The 1,784-nt window shown below is 37.2% G+C and overlaps 1 protein-coding gene across 1 annotated transcript; it reads left to right on the forward strand.

Moving 5' to 3' along the window:
• LOC133193926 (slit homolog 1 protein-like) lies at nt 1-1,784 on the forward strand. The gene is made up of 2 exons (XM_061329840.1): nt 1-1,662; nt 1,749-1,784. The coding sequence occupies exons 1-2, from the start codon at nt 208-210 to the stop codon at nt 1,782-1,784; spliced, it is 1,491 nt and encodes a 496-aa protein (XP_061185824.1). The 5' UTR covers nt 1-207.

A 1,784-nucleotide genomic window follows, 5' to 3' on the forward strand; every position in this document is an offset into this window, starting at 1 on the left:
CCATGTCCTATCCAGAATTGCCTCTGTTACCCTGCTTTTCAAGAACCATCATTGAGAATTCTAGACTGCAGAAATATTCCGAATATTTTACACACTCCACATGCACTTACTACAAACGAACTGTTCTATGAAATTACTTTTAGAGATTCTAATTTATCAGAAATATCCGAAAGAGATTTACGAGGACTGCGGACAAAGCGACTAGATATGAGGAACAATAAAATCCAAAATGTTCATCCACGTGCATTTTCCGGCCTTAAGTTCGATCTTATATACATTCACTTACAAGGTGACGGGAAAACGGCTATTCCATTTCACTCCCTTCACAACCTCAAATCCTTGCGGACGGTTATCTTGGTGAACTTTGCTCTTCATTACATGGACAATTCTGTTTCATTTCACCTACTTCCAAACTTAAGACATCTATCACTTATCAATATGGGAACCACTTTCTTTTCGTCCTACACATTTGATAGCAACGCTAACAGATTAACAGAGTTCCAGTTTCGCGACAATCCGAAAGTAAGCACGTTTCCTGTCGGTGCGATGAAAAATTTGTTTTACGTTCAAAAACTGGTTTGGACCGGAAATGAGATGACTGTTATACCTGCGCATGCGTTCCGAGATCTTGCTCATCTATTAGAACTAGATATTTCGAAAAACGAACTCAACAAAATAGAAACACATAGTTTCTCTGGAGTTACGGAGCACATAAGGCAACTAAATCTTTCCAGAAACAAACTTACTGCAGTTTCCATATTGGAAGAGTTCTCGAGGACACAGTGGATAGCACTACAACATCTGAATCTTTCAGATAATAATATAAACCATCTCGAGGAAGCTATTTTTAAGAAAATGGAAAAGCTGATACATTTAGATTTATCTTCCAATGGTTTAACAAGTATCAGTGCGTCAAATTTTCAACATCTTCATAACCTACAAAAACTCGATCTGAGTCGGAATTCTTTACATTCCGTAGATATCAAAGCGTTTACCTGGACTAGATCTCTGAATGTACTTGATTTGCAACGCCAAGCAACGGACAGAAAACCCACGGATTTTACGAACGCTCACGACAACAGCATAAAACTTAATATCAAGAAGATTAATCTCTCTCACACAAGATTGATAGACTCCAATTTTTGGCAATTCCTACAAAGAGTGCCGGTTCTAAAACATCTACATGCTGCTCATTCAGGGTTGTCCATGCTGATGCCGGGAGGGTTCCGTCAGACAAAATTAACTCACATATCATTACAAAATAATTATATTTATGAACTGTTTCCAGAAACTTTTTCTGGTCTAGAGGATTCTCTAGAAATTCTGAACTTGAAGAGCAATCGACTCAGTAAAATTGATGAACGTGTCTTCAAAAATTTGAGATCGTTAAAAGTAATCGATCTCTCCCTCAATCAAATAGAATGTAACTGTACCATGCAATGGTTTTGGGAATGGTTGAAATTGAACTCTACTGCAGATTCAGTCCTGGGTCATTCGAGTCATCGTTATAATCTAAAATGCAGCAATTTTTATGAAAACGGAGATATAAACTTTGAAACGGCAATGAGTGATTTAGAATGTGAAAATGACACAAGAAGAATCAATGTCAACGTCACAAGTACACCCCTGATTTCAGTGGACAAACAACAGTCCTTTAACTGGGTATCAATTGCTGTCATTTTTATTTCGGCATTCCTTCCTTCAGTTATTTTGATTTTATTTGTTTTTGTACTGATTTCGATTCTTAGGTCTGTATCTATAAGAAAGCAATCGCGAAAGACTGA

Source organism: Saccostrea echinata, unplaced genomic scaffold, assembly GCF_033153115.1.
Source record: "Saccostrea echinata isolate AGI-Se365-2 ecotype Australia unplaced genomic scaffold, CSIRO_AGI_Sech_v1 ptg000028l, whole genome shotgun sequence".
Classification (NCBI taxonomy): domain Eukaryota; kingdom Metazoa; phylum Mollusca; class Bivalvia; order Ostreida; family Ostreidae; genus Saccostrea; species Saccostrea echinata.

Excerpts from the sequence above, each read along its gene's own strand:
- LOC133193926 (XM_061329840.1), top strand. The coding sequence starts at position 208 with ATGAGGAACAATAAAATCCAAAATGTTCATCCACGTGCATTTTCCGGC. Across the intron at positions 1,663-1,748 it reads AACAACAGTCCTTTAACTGG|GTCTGTATCTATAAGAAAGC; the intron begins GTATCAATTGCT and ends TTCGATTCTTAG.